The following is a 24,877-nucleotide window of genomic DNA, read 5'->3' as shown; positions in this document are numbered from 1 at the left end:
GGGGATATTTTGGGGCTTCCATACAGATGATAGGCGGGTCCTGTGTGTTTTATTGTTGCCTGACATGAGGAAGTTGTTGTCAGTCGTCAGTGTGACAGCAGCAGGACAAACCCTGACACACACGCTGCAGTGTCTCTGTGAGGACATTCCTCTCCACCTCTCTACCTGTCCAACAGGTGCAGCCGGCTGCTGTCAGAGGAAGAGGGGGGGGGGGGCGGCTCTGAGCGGGGGCCGTTCATGGTCATCTATGGGTGAGTGTCTGCAGAAAGCTTGTCCATGTCTGGAGGGGCTATGGCAGAGGATTTTCAAGAAGCCTGCTCCTCCCGGACATGAAAGAGGAGGAGGAGAGACCAGCAGTGGAGGCAGCGCGGTGAAGACACCACCGAAACCGAGTCCAGCACCTCCGCCGGAGAGACCCCCAGAGGACCACTCCGGATCCATCTACACCGCGCTGTGGCCGTTTGAGTCCCGGCACGCGGACGAGCTGTCGTTTCGAGAAGGGGACCTGTTCACGGTGTCCAACTGCAGCGGGGACTGGTGGACCGCACGCAAGATCGACAAGAACGGACGCGTCCTGGACACCGGGATCGTGCCCTGCAACTACCTGGCGAGGGCCGAGTCTCTGGAGGAGCAGCCGTGAGTGGTCAACTTTTACTGAACAGACACAAACACACTGCTGTTTAAAGTTCAGGCTGCAGGGTTCACAAGTTCATCTGGCTCAGATGTAATTAAAAACGATTTACTGCACATCCGACCAGGAGCGGATCCACAGAAATATTCAGGGGGTGGCAAGAGGGGGGGCATGGAGACTTCAAATATAAATATTTACTAAGAAAAGCCCCCAAATGAAGATATTTTAACTCAAAAACATGACGTGGCACGTGAGTAAGGCATTGGGTAGAAACATTTAAAGGTGGCGTTAAAAAGCAATAAACTGTTTTACTTTCAAATCTTTAAATATTTTCCAAATATATGTCTTCAGTGAGCATAAACCCATCACATAACCTAAACTGTGGCAGGACAGATCATTAAATTATATGCATTAGGATGTCAGCTCTTGATGCATTCACTTGCACTCGGACTTCAGAGTTCCAGTCTTGTAAATTTCAGTCCAGCCACAACTGGTAACTGTCACCTCATGCCACCTCTCTAGATCTACCACTGCATTCGACTTACATTTGGTAAAAATGGGGACTATTAGCAGGATTACAGTTTATAATTAAAGACAGATATCCAAACATGCACAGTTCACACAGCTGCCAATTCATTATCATTACCCCTCATGAAAAAAATGCTTCACTGGGTGGAAATTTCACAATTTTTTGTCTTTGAATTAATCAACCAATCAATAAATTAGGTTGGGGGGGGGGTGATCCATAGAGACCACGGGCCAATAATGATCCATAACACCCCTAACAGATACTGAAAATCTGGAGGGACATCAGGCCATATTTCACATTAAAACAACATATTTAATAACATGAGACAACAGCTAACATTAGCATTCAGCCACTTCCTAGCTAACAGTACCATGTTAGACGATACAATAAGAAAGCCATAAATTAATTCTTAAATACCAACACACATCTTGGACACATCTACACAGCCTGGGACATAAAACACAATCTAAGCTTGTAATGTCATGTTAACTGTCTTACTGTCAAACTGTACAATCAGCTTCTCAGAAGGCACAAAACTTTAATAAACTGAAATAATTTACTGCCGCTAATCAGTTTCAACCTCAGCCGGTGTTTTACAGCAGAAGTTTAAGTCTCACCTACAAAAGTGTGACTTCCTGTGTAAATGTTTAAACGTGTAGTCAGCACAAGCTGTTAAACACATTTTATGGACTGATTCAACATGAACCTGACCTTTACAGAAGCTTTGGCTGCATGAACCATTAAACATTATCAGGTTGAACAAAAGAAAATAAATTCCATTGTGACACATTGTAGTTCCTATAAACTGCACCATGTGCTACACACTGGATTTCTATTGGTTGGACTTATATTTATGCATATTAAACACAGGGCTGCATGATGTGGCGGGTTGTGTAGTGATCAGGGCTGCAACTAATGATTATTATCCAAGTCAATTAATCACTTGATTATTTTCTCGATTAATTGATTAATAGTTATTTGCATATAAAATGTCAGAAAATGTTGATCAAAGTCCAAGATGACGTCCTCAAATGTCTTGTTTTGTCCACAACTCAAATATATTCAGTTTACTGGCAGAGAGGAGGAAAGAAACCAGAAGATATTCACATTTAAAAAGATGGAATCAGAGAATCTGGACATTTTTCTTGAAAATTTACTGAAACTGATTAACAGATTATCAATACAGTTGGCGATTTATTAAATAATCGATTAATCACTGCAGCTCTAGTAGTGATTGCGATGTGATACACAAGTATAACACGCACACTACTGCAGTGTGTTGGGAACTTTGATAAAAAACCCTGCAGGGACTTTTTATAATCCACCACCTTCTGCTGCCATTTGTCCATTTCCCTTTTCTCTAACAGTGAGTGAGCTGCAGCTTCACATCATGATCTCTGTCCTCATTTTACTTCACATACTGTCCACCCCAAACCCCTCCCATCCCCCAGCCCGCTGTTGTAAGTAACGCTGTTGTCAATAAGACCTTTCATAATGCCAGTCCCCACATCTCTGTGCGTCTTAGCAGTGATGCAAACTGGGACAAAACACACCATGACAGTCCACCTCACCACTTCTTGTTTTGTCTTTCTCTCTGTCTGTTTATTTTTTCAACAAAATGGGAAGTGTGTAACGTGTGGTTATTCCCACGTGTCAACAGGTGCTGGAAACATGACATTATTTACACAGTCGCTGATTTTAATTATCATTTAAATTAATGTTTAATTACTACAGTTTTAGTTACCAAAAGGAGATCAGATAAAACAGTAAAAAGTGTTTTATCTAGTTAAAGAGTTTGGTCTGAGATGCAGTGGTTTGAGAGAATTTCACTGTTTTTAAAACAACAAAAAATCCTGACCTATGGCTTCACCACCTGGTTCAGGTGCTGCAGTGCGAAGGACAAAAAGTGCCTTAACAGACTGATCAAGACAGCCAGCAAAATCACTGGTGCCCCACTCCCCTGCCTGATGGAGCTATACCAGCAGCGCTGCATCAGTAGAGCCACCTCCATCATCATGGACCCGCTCCACCCCTCCCACCACATCTTCTCCCTTTTGCCATCAGGGAGGAGATACAGCAGCCTCAGCTGCAAGACTAGCAGGAAGCTGAATAACTTCTTTCCCCAGGCCGTAAGACTTATTAACGGACTGTCCCCCATCCCCACATACACACCCACACTCACCCTTTACAGCTAGTCACCTGTCAAGTCAAGAAACTGAATGCACTTTTTGAGAGAATGGACTGTTTTTATCTGATTTTATTCCTATTTATTGTCTATTATGATGCTATATTTTATTATGTTTACTATTTTATTAATATTTCTATTGCACTGCAGTCACTGATTGATAAACAAAATTTCGTTCTCCTGTGTATGTAAATGCACAGTGAAAATGACAATAAAAATCCTTGATCTTTAATTCAATCCAATTCAAATCACTTTGTTGGCAACACTCTACATATTGCCAAAGCAAATAAACCTATAAAACACATTGAAAACAGACTATAACAAATCATATATTCTAAAAAAATAAATAAAAATACCACAAAGGAGCATATTACAGAAAAGAATAGTACAAAACAAAATCATTTTTTAATGTATTTGGTATGATCTGAAGTTATGTCAAACAGCAATATTAGACAATCTTTGCTGAATTGTTGAGTGTCTATGGGATCAAGTTAACAATTTTTATTGATTAATCTACAGATTATTTTTGTGATTAATGATTTAGTTTATTAAGTGTCAAAAATTGTCAAAAATGCTCGTCCAATTTCCCAGAGCACAAAGTGACGTCTTCAGATCGCTTCTTCTAATTTTCTTTCAATCACCAAACAGATTAATCACCTACTAGTTGGAGCTTTACATCAAATAAAATAATCATGATCCCACAGACTTCCAGGAGTGAAACTAAGAAAGTATTGTGGGTTTTTTTTTTTCAAGTAAAGGACAAATCAAACTGTTCAAAATGCCAGTCACAGGGGGCTCTGGTAGCTCTGTTGGTAATGTGTGCATCCAGTTGTGGGTTCAATTACAACCTGCAGCCCTCTGCTGCATGCAGCCGATCTCCCTTTCCTGTCATGTCTTCAGCTGTCCTATCAGAATAAAGATATAAAAGGCCCCATTTTCTTTTAAATGGTAATCATAATTTCTCAGAGCTCAAAAGTTAAAAAATATTAAATTAACTATCAAACATGACAACAAAAAGCTGCAAACCCTCACATTTAAGAAGCTGGGACCAGCAAATGTTTGGCAGGTTTCCACAATTAATGTACATATTTACACAATATCTCTGAGTTCTTTGAAACTGTGTCACCACATCCTAACTGCAACCTAATTGCTTTAATTTATGAATTTCTGTCTTTATCTAGATGGTATTTTGGGACAATGAACAGAGTTGCGGCTCAAAGCCACCTGATGGGACCAAGAAATGACCAGGGAGCGTTCCTCATCCGCCAGAGTGAGAAGGATGACGTTGGATACGTTCTTTCAGGCAAGTCGAGGAAGTGGAGGAAGCTCAGAAAGAGAACGAGAGGCGTGTGGGTTAAAATAGAGCGAGAGCAGAGGGAGTTTCACTTCAGTTCAACACAGCAGAGGATGTGTTTGGTAACAGGGTGAGATACAGGGGAAGAAATGTGTCAAATATCAAATAACAGTCTGCCTTAGCACGTGTGTGCAGTGAAACGCTGTTTCACTGGAGTGATTCCCACATCACCTGACCTGATTTTCTGTCCTGGTCACAGTAGCATCTCTAAAGATTTCTCATTCCTTCCTGCTTGTCAGTGCCCGTCCATGTATTACAGTCACGAGGCATTTAAACTCATGCCCTTTCAAAGAGCAACAGCACAAGCGTAACCACAGAAAATGTCAGTATTTATGTTTTCCATCATTTCATGCAGCCTACTAATCTGCACCTTTCAACATAACCTACAACAGTGGCTTCCAGAGTGAAGCACAGAAACATTCAGGGGTCTCTGAGAGGCATCCAACAGGTCTACTGCCTCAACACAGTCGCCCTGCCATAGAATATTTTATCCACTTTTATCTCAAATACACAGCTGAATCTTAAAAAATATCCTCAGTACTTCTTGCAAGATTTGCCCAATTGCTTTATCTATCCATCTATGTCAGTGGTTTTTCAAACTTTTTCTGGAATGCCCTTGTTCAGAAGCCAAACTTCATGCCTCAACTCCACAATTCTTTATTGATCATATCGATCAATAAAAAAAGATCCAAGTTGAATTTTGGTGAAATAAATGTCAGCACAATCCGGCTCTGTTCCCAGCTCTCTCCCACAAAGCTCCCTGGTCAGCCCTGTGCCTCAGCTCCACCCCAGTCTGTTCCTGACTCTCTCCCCCAAAACCCCCCGGCTCTCAGCAGCTGTCTGTCGGCTCTGTGCCTGCAAGTTAAGACTCTACCATGCAAAGAGAAATACATATATCAACAACATCCAGAAAGACTGCAGACTTCTCTGGACCCGAGCTCATCTGAGATGGACTGACGCAAAGTTGTAAAGTGTGCTGTGGTCTGACGAGTCCACATTTCAGATTGTTTTCACAAATCATAGACTTGTCCTCCGGGCTAAAGAGGAAAAGGACCACCCAGATTGTTACCACTGTTACCTGTCAAAAGACAGCAGCTGTGATGGTGTGGGGGGATTTGGAGCGACATATGACACCATTCCTGCTGATTTCAACGAGATGATGCCAAGACACATTGTGCACGTGTTCCAGCAGCGTAGCAACAACAAACTACGACAACAGAGACCCCGGACTGTTGAGCACCTGTAGTTGTATATCAAGCAAGAATGAGAAAGAATTTCACTTTAAAACTTCAACAATTAGTGTCTTCAGTTCACAAACACTGACTGAGTGTTGTTAAAAGAAAAGCTGATGTATCACAGTGATAAACATGATTGGAGCGTGTTCCTGGCATCAACTTTTAAAAAAGCAATAAATTTTATCAATGGAACACTAAATTTTTTTAAACACTCTATTAAATTGAATATAGGTCAAAAACAAGTCAAGTCATTGCATTCTGTTTTTATTCTGTTTTAACTTTTGGAATAGGGGTTGTTTTTTACTTTCTTTCTACGTCCTTCAGTATCTGACCTTCCTTTGGGGCTGTTTGTGCTACGGCCGAGACGACAACACACTCTTACTGTTACCAACCACTTCTGCTTGTTCCTGACTTAACTTAATGTTTATACATGTCAATCTTTCTGCAGTGAGGTCAAGCAATCGAGTGAGGCATTTTAAGATCCTCCAGAGAGACGGGGGCGATTTTCACGTGGAGCCGAACCACCACTTCAGCTCTGTGATCGACTTGGTGGAGCACTATCGCACCAACAGCCTGGCCACTGCAGGCATGCTGGGAAGCCCCTGCAAGAGGGTAGGACCGGCTGTGTTTTCGTCAGTCCACTTCTTCAGTTGTTTGTTCCTCTTATTCATGGTCATCTGAAAACAAGAAGTGTGGGCCTTCAGTAATTATGTCACATGGTTTTTTACTCAGATCCAGTTGTTGCTAAGGTGCTGTGCATTAATGTGCCTCTTTGTGTTTGTAGATGTATGATATCGTTTTCTTGCAACTAAGCCTGAACTCAGGGAAGAAGTGACAGAGCAGAGATGGAGGAGTGAATAGCTCAAAACTACAGTGCTTATAAGCAACGATTGTCATAACTGATTCATCGTTAACGTCATTTCTTTCATGCGAAATACCAAAAATTCCCCAGTTGCAGTTTCAACTGTGAGGATTTGCTCATTTTACTTGTCTTATGTGATAGTAAACTGAATATCTGCTGACTCTGTGTGGGAACGCACCGCCTTTTAGCTTCTGATGTCTCAGATTTTGATTGGCTCTTTTTTTCAAAAGCCAAAAGCCTGAAGTTTCAAAGCAACTTGCTGCAACAGATTTTTTTAGTTTTGATCCCAATTCTCTGAAAATTTTGAAATAAAACTAAAAAAGTTTTGCAAACCTATAATCTGGAAATAATTTTTTTGTAGAATTAATTAAAAATCAAAGGGAACTTGTTCCAGGGAGAATGAGACTGCACTAACTGTTCTAAGTACAAGTGTTCTAAGTAAGCTACAAAAAAGCCTCAAGATTACAAAAATTTTAACAAACCCTGCTTTAAAAGAAATTCACCAAAGTATTCCACAAAGAAGCAAAATCTTTTTAGAGCTTGTTGTAGATTTGTATCTGTCATCCATACACCAAAAGTAAAAAGTACGCAGAAGTTTAATATGTCTGACGCTTAAACTGGTTTAATGAAACTTGATCAAGAAAAGTGAAAGAATTATCTTTGCACGCTTTGATTGATGTTCCCATCAATTCTACAGTTTCGGTCCTGCAGGGATAGTCTTTAAACATTCACAGATAATGCCGTAATTAATTTATGCCCACATAAGGTCAGACCCAACACACCTACAGCATAAAGAATTAACCTATTGGTCTGCAAATCCAAACACAGGAAGTATGAATAAACAAGGTCTGAGAACACAGCTCAGCACCCTGTGCTCCCATTCATCAGGGTCAGTGATATCCAGTCCCAGATTCCAGTTACATCTCCTCCATTCAGAGGGACAAGACAAACACATCTCTGACGCTAGCTGCCTAGCAACACTATCAGGACATACTCCATCCACTGTGTTACGAGTTAGTGCAGGCCTCTCAATGACCTCAAGGCCTTAGTATGATACCTAAAATTGGAAAATTCCCTAACAGAGCTCAGACCAAAATCATAAAATATAAAAGTGCACACATCGTTGATAAATGTCAATAACACTGATTTTTAGTACCTGTGACAAAACAAAAATACAAAAAAATACTAAATAATAAAGCACTGCGACGGTTTATTTAGGTGCACGTATATAGCATTTGCTTCAGTGCTTCAGTGGAATGATGATGATGATTAGTCACCTTAGCAGAAAAGCTGCAGTAATTGAAAAAAAAATGCAAGGTCGTGCAAAATTCACAGGAATTGGTTGAATTTGCAATTTGCAATGATGCAAACTTCTGACTGCATCACAGGCATTTTGTACTATTTTCTGACATTTTCTAGACTAAAGAAACAATCCAATATTGAGAAAATAACTGTCACTTAAATTGAAAATGAAAATAATCTGTAGTTGCAGTGATTCCGAGATTAAATTAATAATATCAATCCATTTATTATCCATTTAATATCTGCTTATATGCATGGATGAGAATGTTCGAACTGTAATGGGTATGTATGTGTGTTTCCTCCATCAGAAAAAGCCCAGCACCCCGGAAAATTTTCCGTTGGATGACTGGAAACGCCCAAAAGAGGAATTCACCCTGGAGGAGGAGCTTGGCAGCGGCTACTTCTCTGGAGTCCACCGGGGACGCTGGAAAAATATAATTAACGTCGCCATCAAGTGCCTCAAAAACGGTAATTCATCGTCTCTGTTGATTTAGTTAAAGTTTATTTAATCTGATATAATCACATTTTACTCAGTAAAGTGCAGTGTGAGAGATTTTCAGATTTTCATGTATCACAACTATTTATACACAAAGTTTGTTTTCTCTCCAGTGTTGTGCAAAAGTACAAATGTGCACTGTGGATAACATGGCAGAAAACATTCGAGTGAAACTGGGTGTGGTTTAACAGGTAAAGACAGAATAAGAATGTCGAGTCATTTGATATTTATCAGGATCATACCACTGATACACCTCAGATGCTGTCACATATAACTGGCAGGACGAACAGCAGCAGCGTTGTTATGTGTGGAACTGAAGCAACACGCTGTTGAACTTTTCATCAGAACTGCTGCCGTGTTGTTGTGTAACAATGACTGAAACTCTCTTCTTGTTTAGCAAACATTCGTCATCTTCTTGACGTGAAGTTTGTGTTAATGTTAATCTCCATCTCACTATTTGTTATATAGTCACAGTGTGTTGTTTCCATCCAGGACAGCAAGGTAAATTGTGTTTATGTGCAGGTTTGGGGAGTAGTGGATTATATTTGAAGGGATTATGTAATTTGGATAGTTGTATAGTTACAGAAAAAAGATGTAATCAGATTATAGTTACATTTGGTAAAAAAAAAAAAAAAAGGGGGGGGGGGGGGATTATTAGCACAATTACAGTTTAGCCTCTAGTGAAAAAATTATTCACTGGGTGAAAATATAAACATTATTTTGTCTTTAAATCAAAAAAGAGGAACAACATCTCAGCAGAGTGACAGTTCTGCTACAACACAGATCAGCCGCTAACATTAGCTGCACCAATAACCATTAACGTTAGCTACACAGACCAACCGCTAATGTTTGCTACACAGGCCAACCACTAATTGTAGCCATACAGACCAACATTAGTTACACAGAAATCCAGTTAGCTAGCTAACCTGGTTACCAGGATGATGATTGGGTAACAACAACACGCCCCAGAATAAGTTTCTGTCAGCCGACTTACAGTTTGAGTGTGAAGTGTGAATAGTTACTTAACAAAGAACATTTAAAAGTGCATAATTACTGCTATTAATCAACACATGCATTTGCACATAATGAATATCTGGACAAACAATCAACAAAACAACAAACAAACATAACTGAGGTAATGGAAAAGTAACAGAGAGTAATCAAATTACATCACTTTAATACTGTGATACTTGGATTAGGTTAACAACTACACTTGTATCAGAAAACATTTTTAAGGTAACCCTCCCAACCCTGTTCATGTGGAACAAACACGTCTATGAAGTAACGTTGGAGCCGATTGTGGGAGGAGTCAGATGAGCAACTTTAGAAGAACGAAGGATTAAACCTGATGACTCATTCATTGTACAATAATGATGTGTAATTCACTGTCTACGCAGGAAGGAACTGGTTTATGTATCCCATCACTGTATAAAACACACCTTCAGACTGAAACTCAGGCAGGTTATTGAGGATGATTCTAGATAACACTATGTATTATTCATGATTTACAGTCGTAACACAGATAAACACACTGACCCAGTGTTATAACACACAGGGTTTACCTGCTGTCATTTACCTTCTGTTAGTTTGTACATGATGCTTCTGACATTTGAGATCTATACGATAAACTGCAGCGAGCGAGTTTGAATATTACTGGAGTCAATTATTAATCAACTTAAATTAATCAACAACTATTCTGATAACTGAGTACTCATTTTGAGTCATTTTTTTATTTTATAAAAAATGTCAATATTCTCTGACTTTTCTCCTCTATTTTTGCAAACTGAATCTCTTTGGGTTGAGGACAAAACAACACACTGAGGACGTCATCCTGAGCTTTGGAAAACAGCATTTTTTTTCACCTTTTTCTGGGCCAAACAACTAATTTATTAATGAAGAAAATGACTGACAGATTCATCTATAATGAAGATAATTAATACATATATCAAAATGCTGCCTGTCTCTCTTTTTTCAGCATGTTTGAGGAGGCAGTGGTCTGATTTAAATAAACTTAAATAAACACGATGTGCAGTGTGAGCATAAAAATATTTCTGCACGCCAAAGACAGGCTGATTCAAACTCTTACAGCTGTAGTGTGAGTTAACACGACATACGTGATTCATGAGAACGCGCAGTTTCAGTTCTAACCACAAGGATCGCACCAGCAGCATGCAAAGATATTTTAATCGTGTCTCTGACAGTGTGATGGTGCTGCACGAAAGGTTGTTTACTTTATGTACAATACTTTAGTTAGCAGGATGTAATCAAAAACATATTAAAAACAGTTGTGATGCATGAAAATTTCTGTTCTAAAATTCTTTAAAATGATGTTTAGGAAAGACTGTTGTTTGATTAACTTCTGACTTATTTAGTAAGAAGCACAGTGTTGTATTTGTGAAATGGTCATGATTTCAGTTTGGTTTCCATCTGTTGCTTCTCTTCTTCTCTCCTGTTCCTCTTTTGTCTCTGTTCCTCTTTTCCATCTGTCTCTCTGTTTTGGTCTTCCCTTTAAATTCTCTCTCCGTCTGTCTGTCTCTGTCCAGACACAGACTTGAACCACCGGGAGTTTTTGAGGGAAGTTCAGATCCTGAAGAGTCTCCGTCATCGTCACCTCATCTCTCTGTTCGCTGTCTGCATGGACTCGGCGCCGTACTGGATCATCACTGAGCTGATGGAGAAAGGCAGCCTGCTCGACTTCCTCAGAGGTAAACCTCAGTGTGGCTTCTTCTGCAGCTGCCTCGTGTGAGAACCAATCAGAACGTTACAGCTCAGAGTTAAGGAGCCTGAAACTTAGACTGAGTTGCACCAACAAAGATGAATTTAATCTCATTTAATTTAATTTAATCTCTTAGAACAAATCAGTTTAGCCAAACTAGGTTTAAATTCAGTCTTAAAATTAAGCAATTAAAGCTTGTAACAGTTCCCTTAATGTTAATTAAAAAACACATTTTTAAACCATAATTCTTATTTAGATTTAATTTAGAAAGGCTACAGAGTCGACATGGTTGAGACACATCTGATAGCAAAATTATTGAATGAATTTGTCTTAAAATAGAAAGTTTACGAGTGCTTCAGGAGTATTCCTGCCTTTTTAAATAAACCACTAATGAGACAGGGGTCCTTAGGGTGTAGCTGAGCCTTTTTATGACTGATTAAATCAGGTTTTTGTAAAACTCTGATGGCACTGACAGAAATCTGGGACACATTAAATAAAAAAATGAAAAAATAAAGCAAAGATTTTCTGTTATAGATTTTGAGGACTTTTAACACAGTAAAAGTTGTGACGTTTAGAAATAAAAAAAAAAAAACCAACCCAAAACATTTCATTGATTGTACACATTTTGTACATATAAATCAGTGCTGAATAATATTTTCACCAAAAAATTGGAATTAGAATTGATTTCTAATTTTGGCAGGACATAATTTGTTCTAGTTCTTGAGAAGAGGTGAAATCCAAGTTTACTGACGTAAAGTGAAATTAAACAGTTTAATCAGTGTGGAGGTTCCTGATTACCCACACTTAACTAAATGCAAAGTATTTTTTATGCTATCAGGACCTCAGTAAATATAAAAGCAGGGGAAACTTCACATCCTCTGCTCTGTAGTCATTCATAAAATGTTTATTATTCACTACCTAGCTAAAAAGTTAGTTAGCCTCGATAGTCTACTTATGACGGCTCATCAGAAAATTTCTCCAAATAATAGAAGATTAAAAATGGACAGCAGCTTGGGTTTAGAGTGAAAATTAAACTGAGGTTTAAAGAGAGGTTTATAATTAATCTTTCTTAATTTAGAAATGGTTTTAGAGTTTGGGGCAACATAATTTAAAGTTAAACCATGACTTCATCGGGTTGGTGCAGCTGCAGGGAAACTACACTAACATGCCAGTTTATAAGGTCCACCTCGCTAAAAACTTATACAGTTCTGCAATAAATTCCTACTTTCATGAAAGTTATAATATTAAGTGTTTGTTGAAAGTGTTTCAGAGAAATGTTAATTAAACTTTCTGTCTGTTTTGAAGGCTGAAGTTTGTGGTGCCATTGTATTAAACAAGGTTTATTGAGAGGTATTTTTAATTGTTGGTTGTTGTTGATTCTCAGTGCTTGATGCTTTTCCTGTTTCAGGTCCAGAGGGACAGAGTCAAGACATTGCGTCACTTGTTGACATGGGTGCCCAGGTGGCTGATGGGATGTCCTACCTGGAGGAGCACAACAGCATCCACAGAGATTTGGCGGCTCGAAACGTCCTGGTGGGAGAGGACTACATCTGCAAGGTGGCCGACTTTGGACTGGCCAGAGTGATCAAGGTAGGGAGGGCGGACATATTTGTGTGTCTGATCTGAAGTCAAGTCATCCCTGCAGTTTTTAAGACAAAGATTTCTCTTCCAGGAGCCGTTCTACATCACAGAGGATAAAAAGATTCCCTATAAGTGGAGCGCTCCTGAGGCCATCAGCCACGGAAAGTTTTCCAACAAGTCAGACGTCTGGTCTTTTGGTATCTTGCTCTTTGAGATTACCACCTATGGAGGGATTCCCTACCCAGGTTGGTGGAACGATCTGTTTTTTTTGTTTGTTTGTTTGTTTTTTATTTTGGATTAGACGTTTTAGAAATACTATACTAAATACTATAGAACTACAATTCCAAAAAAGCTGGGATTTTGTGTAAAACTCAAATAAAGTGGAATACAATGATTTGCAAATTCTTTTCAACGTCTATTCAGTTGAAAACAGAATAAAAACAAGATATTTAATGTTCATACGTACTGATAAACTTTATTGCTTTTTGTAAATATACACTCATTCTGAATTTGATGTCTACAACATGATCCAAAAAAGCTGGGACATGAGCAACAAAAGACAGTGAAAGTTGTGTAACGCTCCAAAAACACCTGTTTGAATCATTCCACACATAAACAGGTGACTTGGTAACAGGTGACAGTGTTAATGATTTAGAATTAAAGGGGCGTCCTGGAAAGGCTCAGTGGTTCGCAATCATGAATGGGGTGGGGTTCACCTCTTTGTGCAAAATTACAAATAGTCCAACAGTTTAAGAACAACATTTGTCAACACAAAACTGCAGAAATTTATAGATTTCACCGTCTACAATCCATAATATCATTAAAAGATTCAGAGAATCCAGAGAAATCTCTGCATCTGAGGAGCAAGACTGAAAACCAACACTGAATGTCTGTGGCCTTTGACCCCTCAGGCAGCACTGCATTAAAAACTGCATTAAAACCCCATATCATTGTATAAAGGATACTACATGGGCTCAGGAACACTTTGGAAAACCGTTGTCAGTAAACACAGTTTGTCTCTGCATCTACAAATGCAAGTTAAGACTCTACCATGCAAACAGAAAGACATATATCAACAACATCCAGAAACACTGCAGACTTCTCTGGACCCGAGCTTATCTGAGATGGACTGACGCAAAGTGGAAAAGTGTGCTGTGGTCTGACGAGTCCACATTTCAGACTGTTTTCACAAATCATGGATGTTGTGTCCTCTGGGCTAAAGAGGAAAAGGACCATCCAGATTGTTCCCAGCAGACAAACAGTATGCTGCCATCTAGACGACGTCTTCTTCAGAGACGTCCCTGATTATTTCAGAGAGACGATGCAGAGACACATTGTGGACGTGTTCCAACAGCGTGTCTTCGTAGTAAAAGAGTTCAGGTACTAGACTGACCTGCCTGCAGTCCAGACCTGTCTCCCATTGAAAATGTGTGGTGCATTATGAAGCACAAAATAGGACAACAGAGACTGTGGACTGTTGAGCAGCTGAAGTCGTATATCAAGAAAGAATGAGAAAGAATTTCACTTTAAAACTTCAAGAATTAGTGTCCTCAGTTCACAAACACTGACTGAGTGTTAAAAGAACAGCTAATGTATCACAGTAGGAAACATGATCCTGAACCAACTTTTCTGGAACAAGTTGCAGCATAAAATTCAGAATTAATGTATATTTACAAAAAAGCAATGAAGTTAACAAGTTAGAACATTAAATATCTTTGTGCTGTATTAAACTGAATAAAGGTTGAAAAGGATTTACAAATATTGGCATTACCTTTTGATTTACATTTTACTGAACATCCCAACTCTTTTAGAATTGGGGTTGATAAACCTTAATTATAAAATGAATGAATCAACATGACGTCCTTATGGAAAATGTCCTGCAGATTACAACTGCAGCTATAGCTTGCACAAAAATATATTTGTATATATATCAACATGTATTTGAGTGTAAATCAGTGTTTACCCTCTCTTCACCACCTCTGCACTTCTTTTTCCTCTCCATCCCTGCTCTCTCCATCAGCCTTTAGCAACCAGGAAACATACCAGCAGGTTACTAACGGCTACAGGTTACCAGCTCCTCCCAAATGCCCAAACTTTCTCTACCAAATCATGCTGAAGTGTTGGAGTGCCGAGCCGGACGACAGGCCAGATTTCAAGTCCCTCAAGACCCAACTGGACAGCAGCTCCTACGAGTTGGACTGACGACTGCAGTGCATACTCACTGCCACAGAGGGGCAGCAGAGAGTCACTGAGACACTGGGCTGTTTTTTTTCCAACTTGGAAAATTTTATTTTACTTCAAGAGAAAGACTTTGGTTGTGATGGCCAAACCTGTAAACCCTGCCCTCTGCAGTCCACTGAAGCTGCACTATAGATTTATTATCAATTAAAATTTTTAATAACAATGTTTCCTTTTTTTTTAGAGCGGGAACCATTAAAAAAAGTAATGGCAATGATTTTTATACTTGATTAACCATGTCAGTTATTTATAAGCAATAATTCTGTGTTTCCAGTTTGTCCAGTGTGAGAATCTTAAAGTTATTTAGTGTTCTGTGAGAGTAAATTGAAATCTCTCTGGGTTTTGGTCTATTGGTAGGACCAAAAAATACATTTAAATGAGTGTTTTTAACTTTTTCTGAAAAGGGCTAAGCAATTAATTGAAATCATGTGTGAATACTGTGTAAAGTCCTGGCCTACATGTCATATCACAACTTCAAAAAGCATCTTTGTTTGGTCCAGATCCCCGAAAATATCACACCATAACCATTTCAAAAAGTTTTACAATGAAAATAAGAATAACAATGTAAAAGTTATTATTCCCACTAATATCGCAAATCATATCGCATTTGCTATATCAGTCAAAATAATCGCAATTAGACATTTTTTCTGAATCATTCAGCCCATATTTCTGACATTGATTGACCAAATAATTAATCAGTTATTTGAGAAAACAATACAGCAGTGACTAAAATAATTGGCAGATGCAGCTCTTATTTTCATCTGTGCAACCAATCTATAAATCAATATATTCAGTTTGAAAGTAACTGAAGTTATTTAAAAACAAGTCAAAAAGAGATACACCAGCTGTAAACTAATGCCTTGTAAAAATACATTTCTAAATCACAAACAATCTGACTTTGCTCGAACCAAATTCTCTACCTGTCTGTAATATTTACCTTTGGCCAGCAGGGGGCAGCGCAGTCACAGTGCTTGTCTGGTTTTGAGGGAGCAATATTTGTCCCATATCACTGAGATTTCCTGACAGAAAAGGCTGCCTGACAGCAAGATAAAGTGGTGTTAATATTCTAAATATAGTTTAAGCTTAAAGCGATTAAATTAATCTGAACAATCCCCTCACTTTACAGGGGAAACTTTAAAGCGAGGGATCAACGGAAGAATTTAAAATAAAGTTCATACCCTTCAATCAGTATCAGGGTTCTGAGATATTTTCTTGGTTATCAGGAGTTTAAAACTGTATCAAAGCCATAAAGCTAATCACTAAATGTCATGACATTAATGGAAATACTTCTACACAGTTTTATTTGTTATGTTTGAACAGATTTTGACTCCAGGTCACATTTTGTCTCCACTTCTTTTAATTGTTGTTCTTCTACACTGCTGATGAAATACCTAGTAAAACCTTGTTTCTGAGTCAGATTTGTAACTGATTCACTGCAGGTACTTTTGTCTAATCAAAGCACCAAACAGCTATTGTGAAAGTGTTGAATGAACCCACGTGGTCACTTTCAGCCTGGTGCAAACACAACCTGACTTTCTGCATTCATGTACAGTTGTGTCTAAAGGCTTCTTTTTATATTTTGTCTGTTTTTAATGTGCAGTGATGTTAGAAGTCTATTAATAATGTAAAAATAAAGTAAAACATTTCTAAGTGCCTTTAAAGAAACATTCAATGTGCATTTGCGTGCGTTGAAGAAAGTGGACCACAGCCATAAATCCACTTCTATCTGTGTGTGTGTGTGTGTGTGTGTGTGTGTGTGTGTGTGTGTCAGAGGTCTCTGGGTGTATATTCCCAGCAGTCTGCTACTGGAAGTTAACTGGGTCAGTAATATGTAACATTTGACCCCTTTATTCTCCGTCTGGCCATTTTTAAAACACAGCACTGACAAAACTTCATGAATACTGCCTTAAATTTTTTACTACAATGATAACACTCTGAAAATCTGAATTTTTTAGAATCAAAGAATGAAAAAAATCCCACAATCTGTTAATCATTTTAACAACACGTCAGTTCAAGACTTTTATCAAGTGAAGTTTATTCACATCTTCAGTTTGTGTGGATGTCAGATCCTACAGATACTCAGCGTTTTTGTCTTGTTTCATCTTTTACGTCTCATCTTGTTGTTTTTTCTCTTTCCTGTTGTTTTTGTCTTTCTATGTCTTGCATTTTTTCATACGTTACATATTTTCATCTTTTGTCATGTTACAATTTTTTTATCTTTTGCGTCCTTTATTCTTACGTCTTATACTTTTTTGTCTTGTTACATCTTTTTCATCTTTAACATCGTTTTTAACTTATGTGTTTTTTTGTCTTTCCTGTCTTTTTTGTCTTGTTACATCTTTTCATCTTTAACATTGTTTTTGTCATGTTTTACTTTTTTCATCTTGTTACATATTTTTGTCTTTTACATTGTTTTTGTCATGAAACATCTTTTTTGTCCTGTTACATCTTTTACTTCTTGTTAGGTCTTTTATGTCTTGTTACCTCTTATGTTGATTTTCATCTTGTTACATCTTTTTTGTCTTGTTATGTCTATTGTGTGATACATACTGATGGATCCACCAGTGACTCATCTTTTCTCTGTATTATTGTTCTGCACATTTAGGTTGAAATCAGTCTTGATGTTGGAAGGCGGCGCACGATGATGCAGAATAAAAATAATAAATAATTCCCCTAAAAGTCATTAAAACTAAAGTAACAAGCCTGTTTTTACTTTTACTTCCTACATTTGAACAAAAATATCTGCACTTTATGCTTCAAAAGTTGTCAGAAAAATAAATACTCAAGTACCGTTACCTGAAATCTCTACTCATGTACAGTAACTAAGTATTTTTACTTATTTACTTCCCACTTCTGGTCTTATTTCTCTAAATGTAGAAACCTCACACATGCAACACTTGTCTTTCACAATGAGCTCTTTGTGTGATTCCAGTGATGATGCAGCATTTTCAGAAACTTCACATGTACACAGAACAGTGCGCGCACGCACGCACGCACGCACGCACACACACACACACACACACACACATATAAGGCTAAGAACATTAAGTGTCACAGAGTCACTGAGGTCTGTCAGGTCAGGGCAAGGACAGGCTGCTGCATGAAACTCTATATGTGTGGGAGAGTGTGTGTGTGTGTGTGTGTGTGTGGAAGAATGTGTGTGTGCGCGCGCGCGCTGGTATGTTGTACGTGACTCCGTCTCCTCCTCCTCGTCCTCGTCCTGTCCTGCAGATTCACGTCATCTTCCAGTTAACTCAATCCATCCATATGAATGGAGGACAGCCAGAAATAGTCGGACCCTCAGATCAGTCCCGGCTGGACTCTGTGACCTCAGAAACCTGAACTAAACTGTCACCTCCAAACAAAAACAGGTCAACAGGAGAGGTGTCAATGGGATAGTTACCATGACAACACTGGCTGTACAGTTGTCACAGAGATTCAGAGAACGATGATTCACTTCAATACATGACCTGCTGTTATGAACCAGACAAGAGGACGCAGACACTTGACCTGATGAGAATTTTCTGCTCTAAATTCTAATTCAACTCACTTTTGGAGCCTTGAGTGTTTTTGGCACTTCCATGTTGCCTGTTGTTTCAGCTCGGGACAAAGTGCATTGTGGTCACGTTAATGTTGGCGGAACTTTGCAAATCTTGCAAATTTTGCAAATTGAAAATTTTGGTGGCATTGCAGTGCTTCACAGCCAAAACATCTGGATGGCTCCCTGGTGGCTAGCTGCAGTACAGGTCATAAACCCCCATCCCCTCCATGTCAACAGACAGGACATGGGTCAAACTAAAAACATCAAAGTACACGTCACAAGACGGTATCACTCATATCCTGGATATTTTGGCTTCATTTTTGTACAGTGGGAGGAAGAGGAGACGTGGTGTCCATCTTTATTTTCAGTCAATCGCAGATATAAACTGTGTTTTAACACGTTCCCTCGGATACAGTGATATAAAATGGATAGTTTAAAAAAGAGAGAGAGAGAGAGAGAGAGAGAGAGAGAGAGAGAGAGAGAGAGAGAGACAACCCAGGAGATGAAAAAACTCCAAAGTGTGTGGTGAGCAAAAATGCAGCTGAATACATTAAATCTGGACTCATAACAGCTGAATTATTTTTGATTCTGTATCATCTTATGGGATGTCCTCTCATTTATTTGGGAAGGTAGTCCTTATAGCTGGAAACACCTGTTGTAGAACCACTGTGCAAGGTGTCCTACAGTAAAAACAATACTTCTGCATCACTCTACGTGGGTTAATCTGACCAAAAACACAAGAATTAACAATATGATGACATACAGTCACATGTCACCATCTCATGCCATGAAATCTGTACACTGCAATATTCTTTTCTTACAGCAAAACTACAACATCCAAACAGTTCATGTGTTATTTCAGTCTCCACATCCAACAGTGGAATGTAGCACATGAACGTACTCGCTTTTTAAAATATAGCTACAAATCTCAGTTCAGTTTCTCTTCTTCTGTTTTAAACCTGATAGTGTCAGATGACAGAGAAGTTGGCAGGATCAGTTCCTCTACACACAGTCTGTCCCACATTCTGCTGTGATCATGTGCTCAGGGAGTGTCCGGCCTCCGGACTGGGAAAACAGCCAAAACTGTGTTTTTACATCGTCCAGTGGATCCGGATTCAAGGTATGAACTCAGTCACCCTGAGACAGCTGGCTGCCACCGCAGCAGAGTGCCACTCAGAGAAAACAGACACACACTTATACACTCACTGGGAAAGTGAATAAAGTCTGTTAAATACAAACTACAAACTGATTATAACGAAAAGAGAATGAAGCCCATTCATAGGTCGCTTTATCAGTCAGTCCACAAAAACAACTAAATGACAGCTGATGAAGTTTCATGGAAACTTGCAAAAAAAGGGGCGTGGTGGTGGGAGGGGCCTGTAACCAAAAGGTGCATAACTTTTAAATGGATTACAGTAACATGGCCGACTAATGAAGGATTTGCTGTAAAATCTTCCAGTAAGAATTTAACCAATTGATAATGTATTAACTGATAATTGAAAAGGCAGTAATTGTACCTCACTTGACATTGTTTTGTCTGGCAGAGTCATTTGTTGAATAAGGAAACTTGAAATTAAAATGAGGAAAAAAATGACGACAAAATCAAGACACATTTTGTGTTTCATTAATTCAATGAAACGATTATTAATTGATTATTAAATGAATCCTCAACAGTTTTGATAATTGATTAATCTATTTTTTTTTTTTTTTTTTGGGGGGGGGGGGTCCAAAATTCTCTGATTTCAGCATCTTAAATGTGACTTTTTTTTGTTTCTTTACCCCTTTATGACAGTAAAATTAAAATCCTTTGGTTGTGAGGAAAACACGACATGAGAAACACTGATTGACAGTTTTTCACTATTTTCTGACGTTTTATAGACCAAACAACTATTAATCAATTAATCGAGAAAATAATCAGGTAAATTAGCGTCTACAAAAGTAACAGTTAGTTGCAGCTCTGATTGATTGTCAGAGTTTTCAACTACGCCCTATACTTTAATAATAATGATAATAATAATAAACTATTTATATAGTACCTTTCACACAAAGCATGCAGCTCAAAGTGCTTCACATAATAGAAACTATGAAGAATAGGAATAAAAAGTACACATACATATGCATATATATACACACACATACACACATATACACCACATACATACAAACATGCACATAATAATGATAATAATAAAGATAGTTTAAAATGACAATTTAGAACAAGCCATCGGGCATGGACTAAAAAGAGGAGCTAACTAAATTAGCCTTTCTACTACTTTTCAACTACTGTGAAGGCTCAGTTGAAAAGATGTGTCTTTAACTGCTGTTTGAACATCTCAACAGAGCCTGCCTCTCTGATGTGTTTGGGTAGGCTGTTCCACAATTTGGGAGCATAGCTGAAAAAAGCTGCATCTCCAACTTTCTTTTTGTTATAGTTTTGGGTATCTAAAAAACCAGCACTGGAGGACCTGAGAGGTCTTGATGGAGTATAGAACAGCAGAGCGACGCCCCCTTTAATAACTTGTGAACCTTTTCTTGTAGAATCATGCGGGAAGTATCACTAGTCTCTATTGTCGCCACAGAGGTCAGGTGGTTGTGTGTTTGTGTGGATGCATGCACGCTGCAATAGCACACTGCATCAATTATTAAATTGCGCTTATTTCTATATTTCTAACATTCACTTATCTGCAATGGATTCAGAGATATCACTGCAGTTCACAATGTATGACTTGTGTTTGTGTAGTGATGTTGTCTACTTCTTTCACCATTTCTCAAAAGATAAAACTGTTACACCAACAGAAAAGCAAGTGTTGTATCATTTCCTGTTAAAACACAACATTAAATATTATTTCCTTGTACACTAACTGCAAAATAAGACCATTGTGACACGCCATGCAGTGAGTCATTGTGCTCAACAACAGCTGGTTTGTCTCCTCTGATCTGATTTATTTTCCTCATTCTTCAAAGTCATCAAGCAACTCTCTGAACAGAGTGCTGATGTGGGATGATGCTGCAGAATCCTGCCATTATGTTTCATTGTTTCAACATCACGAATGTTCAATAAAAGATTTTCAATACAACTGTAGATCTCAGTATTGGAAGTGAGAAAATAAAGGCCTGTTCCAGAGGCAGCAAGCTGTTACTGATGAGTAACAAAACAAAAACAATGTAAAATATGAACCTGACATAAGACAAAATTAACAGAACAGACAAAAATAACAGAAAAAGGCGAAAACAAAAGGTGTAACAAGACGAAAGTGACAAAAGACAAAAACGATGTAACAAGAAGAAAAGATAAAAGATGTAACAAGTCAAAAACTGCATAAAAGACGAAACAAACAATGTAAAAGACAGAAGAAGACAAACACGACATAAAGACAAACATGAGACTTAAGTTGAAAATGACATGCAAGACATGAAGATGAAAATGACAGAACAAGATCAAAATAACATGAAAGACGATGTAACAGGAGAAAAAAAGACAAAAGACAAAGATGAGGTAAAAGACATAAGAAAATAAAAAGTTATAAAGTGTAAATGACATTAAAGACCAAACAGAAACGGAGACTCGACGGAGGAGAAAAGCTGAGGTTCAGTTCAGTTGTGGTTACTGTGTCTCTGGAACAACTCTGACTTTTAACTGTCTGTTTATTTACACATTTTAGTCTGTTTAACTACTTTTTATTTTCTTTTTTCTTATTTCTATCTTGTATTTTCTGGATTATTTTCCTTTTAACAGCTAAGCTGTTAGAAAAAAAAGCTGACAAGAGGAGCAGACAAGTCTGTCAAAAAACAGGACTTTCCTCAGGACTTCAGTCAAGACAGGCGACATGACTGCAAAGACTTCAGGCGTTTTTGTGTCTGCCAAAACAAAGACTTTGTCACACTTTTGCCATGTGGTTAGTTAGGTGGGTCTGAACACCGCAGAAGTCACTGTTTTGCAGGTCAAAAGTAAGTCTCAAGTCTTTGCACTTCAGCTCCACGTCCAAAGTGAAGTCCAAATTTGCATTTCCTGACAGAGTGTCTCCTCCTTCCATCAGTGTTTTTTCTGCTGCTTCAGAGTCTCGTCACCCTTGTACAGAGTGACCTTTATACAGACTAAATGTTCATACCGGGTGAAGTCACAAGCAGGAAAAACACAAGGACAACACAGTCATTACACACCTCGTGTGTTTGTTTGTTGTCTCACTGTGCAGCAGTCGGGTGTCCAGAACAATCAAACTTTAACTCAGATGTTACTAACTGGTTAAAGTCTCAGTATGAATCATTAATATGTCAGTCAGTGTGCATACAGAGAGTTTTTTTTAGTGTTTTTTTGTGTAGAAAATCAGTGAGTTTAACTTGGCCCAGTGTTTGTGTTATTTTTATAGAATTACTTGATCAAAGAAACACTTCTGTTGTGTGGTTTTCTACCCACTTTTTTTTATCCTTAAGACATTTTTATTTTGCTGTCCTTGTACTCTTGAACCAAACTTCATTCTGAAAACAGGTATTTTATGGTAGAGATTGTTTTTTTAGAGTTAAAACTTTAGTTACACCATCACCGGGGGTCAGCAACCTCTGGCTCTGGTGGCTCCCTGCAGCTATGACAACAAAAAATATATCAATAACACTTCTTTTTAACATTTTCACTTTCATTCATAATTTTTGCTGACCTGTAGTTAATCTTAACATTCTTTAATAATAAAAATTTGTAGCCTATACACCAACTGAAATTTCCCCCGTTAGAAGACTAATAAAGGAATATCTTATCTGATCTCTTAGCTGACATCATTACTCATGTAATGCATATTATTCTGTGTGTATATCTTTGTTTTTAATCCATGTGAACCAGTTCAAATACACATTTTCACTGTCTTGTGATGTACAATAATATGTTTTTTTCTCAACACATCACTTCTTGTAACTGTGATTAAACTCACATATCTGCTCACTCAGTTTCACACAGTGTGTTCAAGAATCATATTTACAGTATTTATCTATTGTTTGGAGTTTTTATTGATTGACTGTTTTATTTATCTACCTTATTATTTAGTTTTTCCTGTCTCTGGTGTTTCCATGCTTATAATAGTGTTTCCTCAGTTTTAGTGCTTTATAATTTAGAAAGTGCTTTCTGGGTGGGTATGTGGTTTCATGGGATGGTTATTGTATTACACGTGATTGTCTGAGAAGTATCCAAAAAAGTCTGATTAATTCATGTATTTGAAAGTATGTAAGAATTAAGACGAACAAACTGACTGGAAAAGACACAACAGAGTGTCTTTCTCCTGATACTAAAAATAGAAGAAGACATTTTCCAAAATGATCCTGAAACTTGGTTTCTCTGAAACGTGAGGTGGAAACGAACATGCAGGAAAACCTGCTCTTCCTGTTTTGGTCATGTTTTCATCCCGCTGTGTTAAACAAAGATCCACAGACAAGATCCTTAAATAAATGACATGTGGATTACTGCGCATTTTACTACAGTAATATACAATATAAAGCTATTCAATAGATATGCAACACATCTAAATCCTCCGAAACCTCCATAAAACTGAATAAAGAGCAGGCTGGAACATTTTCCCCTCATTCTTCCCACAGTTAGAAGGATAAAGTGTTTAGTCATCTAAAGTATTTACAGTCAACTTTGGGTGTTTTTGGTTTCATGCACAGACAATCAAAGAGTGAGGGCTTCTGTAAAGAGCAGCATTTTTTCATTAGCATTAAAAAAAAGAAGTAACACTGATCAGAGCACACAGACCAAAAATAAACGCAGCAGCAAGTAGACTTGCTGTGGTAGTCAGTGTGAGACAGTTTACCCCAAAATCAAAAATACAACTACTTTCTTACAACTAGAAAAAAATATTTTTGGCACTTCGAGCACAACAAGTCAGACATCTCTACAGCTGATATCTCCAAAACTCTGCAACTGACATCAAAACTATCTGGATGAATAAAGAACACTACAGGTATGAGGAAAATTATGTATTTTGGTGTGAACTGTCCCTTTAAGGTTATTAAAAGTTCAATACCACATGTTTAAAGTGATTCAATGCTAACATTTGGTTGTACCGAAGGTACTGAAGATATTTAAAAAAAATGCTCATTCAGATCTCAGTTCAGTTCAATCTTTATTGTCCTGCCTGAAATTACAGTGTCTGTAGTTTTATGTGAATTTATTTTGTGTGCCCAGGACTTTTTTATTTTGCTGTGGTATCGAAAGAGGTATCA

At 38.1% G+C, this 24,877-nt stretch overlaps 1 protein-coding gene and 1 long non-coding RNA gene across 2 annotated transcripts in view; one reads left to right on the top strand and one right to left on the bottom strand.

Annotated features, from left to right (window-relative positions):
- LOC146324595 (uncharacterized) overlaps window positions 1-24,877 on the bottom strand; it is a 54,620-nt gene that overhangs the window by 7,390 nt on the left and 22,353 nt on the right. The window lies entirely within an intron of this gene.
- On the top strand, window positions 108-16,779 carry ptk6b (PTK6 protein tyrosine kinase 6b). Its single transcript, XM_084720180.1, has 8 exons — window positions 108-636; window positions 4,527-4,648; window positions 6,383-6,546; window positions 8,407-8,566; window positions 11,138-11,299; window positions 12,719-12,900; window positions 12,983-13,136; window positions 14,912-16,779. The coding sequence occupies exons 1-8, from the start codon at window positions 248-250 to the stop codon at window positions 15,091-15,093; spliced, it is 1,515 nt and encodes a 504-aa protein (XP_084576306.1). The 5' UTR covers window positions 108-247; the 3' UTR covers window positions 15,094-16,779.

This window comes from Lutjanus erythropterus, chromosome 6 (genome assembly GCF_056507025.1).
Source record: "Lutjanus erythropterus isolate fLutEry1 chromosome 6, fLutEry1.hap2, whole genome shotgun sequence".
Taxonomy (NCBI): Eukaryota; Metazoa; Chordata; class Actinopteri; order Lutjaniformes; family Lutjanidae; genus Lutjanus; species Lutjanus erythropterus.
The sequence above is the reverse complement of the archived record's forward strand: the minus strand, read 5'-3'. Positions and strand labels throughout refer to the sequence as shown.